We start from the raw sequence: 2,537 nt of genomic DNA on the forward strand, positions 1-2,537 counted from the left end.
GGCCGCCTCTGTGCCCACGCGTGTCCTGCCGGCCGCCTCTGTGCCCACGCGTGTCCTGCCGGCCGCCTCTGTGCCCACGCGTGTCCTGCCGGCCGTCTGAGCCCTGGGTCCGGGGACGCTGCCCTGGACAGACGGGACCCCAGCCCGTGCCCAGGTTGCGGTCCACCGGGGTGGGTGCAGCGCGGCTGGGTCCCGGGGAGGGGGCCGCGGGGACCTGCGGCGGGCCGGGCGCTGTTGCCACGCGGGGTCTTCCTCGTGCACCAGTGAGTGTCAGGTGGCTGCGGGGGCCCGGGCCGTCCCGCTCCTGGCCGCACACGGACGCGGTGGCCCTTTTTTCGCAGGAACCCCTTTTTTCTGGGGGCCTGGGCTCGGGCGGGGGCTGGACCTAGACCCATGGGCCGGCCGCGGAGCCGGGTGGGCGGGCGGTCTGGTGGGCCGGGCTGGCCTCTGGGGGCCCAGGTTCCCGCAGGGGTGCCCGTTGTGACCGCCCACTGTGGTCCGGGGCCGGGCAGCCTGGCGCTGACACCCGCACTCTGGCAGCCTCGAGCCGTCTGCGTGGGGCCGAGTGAGCCTTGGCCCTTTATTTTTCTTATGTGCTTATTTGCGGTGGTCTTGCTGTGTGGTCCAGGCTGGCCTGGAACTTTCGGGGACCCTCCTGCCTCAGCCTTCTGTGTGGGGTGATGACAAGCGCGCGCCGCCGTCCCGGCTCAGCCTCCGGATTTGAAGCAGCACCGGGACTCAGGGGTCGGTCGGGAGCTGGGGTTCTGAGGTCTGCAGCCACCCAGGCCGCTGTGTCAGAGTCCAAGTCACGGGGGACGTTTCTTCCACCCCAATCAGTGTAGATCGAGCGCCAGGGCTTGTCTGACCCGGCCAGGGACGGAGAGCGCGGCACAGACCACGGCCTCACACGGCAAGGACTGGGATCTCTGGGCCGGGCGGGGCGGGGCAGCCTCCTTCCCCAGCCTCCAGTTGGCCTTCCCACCGCATGTGATTTCCTCCCAGGAGCAGCCAGCACCGTGGGGAGGGAAGTCAGGGTGTGTGGGGCACTCGGCAGAGGGAGGGAGGTTTGTTAGTCATTCAACTAACACGTGCCTAGGATGGTGTCGGGACAGAACAGGAAGGAGGCAGAAAGGTTCATGCGCATGCACCCCCAGGTGTTGAGCCGTGGGGACGACAGCAGGGGAGTTGCAAGTGGAGGCGTCTGAGGTCCGGGGGATCAGACTGAGTCAGTGAACGCTCAGAGACGCACGCCTGCCCAACATCCTTCCCCTTGGAGCCCTCTGCTTCTGCCGCGTCCCCGGCCAGTGTGTCCTCTCCGGCTGCAGTGCCCAGCGTGTTGATGGAGCCTCTCTGTCCCCCAGGTCCCCGCAGCTGCGTCTCCATGGCCGGACAGCTCAGCGCCCCGGGCATCTTCGGGACGCCATCCGGCCCTGGAGCCAACGCGGACTGGATGTCGGGCCTGAGCCCGGGGCTGTGGGACATCCCGCTGCACCAGCTGTCCATCCCGGGTGAGGCGCGGAGTGTGTGTGTGTGTGTGTGTGTGTGTGTGTGTGTGTGTGTGTGTGTGTAGGCTCCAGCTCCGGGAGACCAGACCCTCTCCCGCCCCTCCATCAGACTCCTGCTCCCTCTTTTATTGTCTTTTTGAGACAGGGTCTCGCCATGCAGTTCAGGCTGGCCTCCAACTCGCAGCGATCCTCCTGCCTCAGCCTCCCGAGTGCTGGGATTACAGGCGTGCGCCACCACGCCCGGCTCCTGGTCCCCTAAGAAGGCTCAGCAGTGTCGGGTCTGTGGTTCACAGGGGCTGCTCCTCCCGACGGCCACAGAGGATGAGATTTTAGAGATCCAAGCCCAGCAGCCGTGAGACGCCCAGTGCCTGGGAGTAGGTCCAAGACTTCGCTGAGCGGGGATGGAGAAGTCTGGACCCTGTGCGCTGAGGCTGAGGCAGGAGGATCTCCTGAGTTGGAGGCCAGCTTGGGCTACGTGAGACCTTGTCTGAAACAATAATAATGAATTGAACATATATGACAACGTGCATTTACATACATCCTGGGCTGTGTTCCCCGCACTGGCTCCCCGGGAGACCCTCCCGCCTCAGCCTCCTCCTGGGGCTGCAGCCTCATTGCTCCCACCTGTGCCTTCATCTCCACACGGCTTCTCTTCTGTGTCTGTGTCCCCGTGTCTCCCTTGGAGTCAGGAGGCTGATGCAGGAAGGTCTCCCCTGCACATTCTCCACTAATTCCCCCAGCAGGGACCCCTCTTCTCCCGGCCCTGATTGCAGGCGGCCGGCGGACGTGAGCCAGTGGGCCTGGAGTCCCGTGGTCCCGTGTGCAGGCCCAGGCGGGTGAGGGGAGGGCGCCCAGCGTGATGTCCCTCGTGTCCCTGCAGGCAGCCACGACACCATGACCTACTGCCTGAGCAGGACGTCGCCCGTGTCCCATGCGCAGCCCCGGCTGCTGCGCGTCCTCAGCTCGGCGCTGCCCTGCGTCACGCGGCCCGTGGTGCTGAAGTGGTCGGTCACCCAGGTACGCGCGGCCGGC

The 2,537-nt window shown here is 66.5% G+C and overlaps 1 protein-coding gene across 5 annotated transcripts in view; it reads left to right on the top strand.

Moving 5' to 3' along the window:
• Positions 1-2,537, top strand: part of Plcxd1 (phosphatidylinositol-specific phospholipase C, X domain containing 1) — a gene marked incomplete in the record, with an annotated part of 10,966 nt that overhangs the window by 6,894 nt on the left and 1,535 nt on the right. For 2 of the 5 annotated variants that reach the window (XM_013505586.1, XM_013505587.1), the window contains 2 exon segments: positions 1,362-1,508; positions 2,386-2,522. In XM_013505586.1, the coding sequence (XP_013361040.1) occupies positions 1,382-1,508; positions 2,386-2,522 (264 nt within the window). 5 annotated transcript variants of the gene reach the window in all.

Source organism: Chinchilla lanigera, unplaced genomic scaffold (genome assembly GCF_000276665.1).
Source record: "Chinchilla lanigera isolate Chin_1 unplaced genomic scaffold, ChiLan1.0 scaffold00098, whole genome shotgun sequence".
Classification (NCBI taxonomy): domain Eukaryota; kingdom Metazoa; phylum Chordata; class Mammalia; order Rodentia; family Chinchillidae; genus Chinchilla; species Chinchilla lanigera.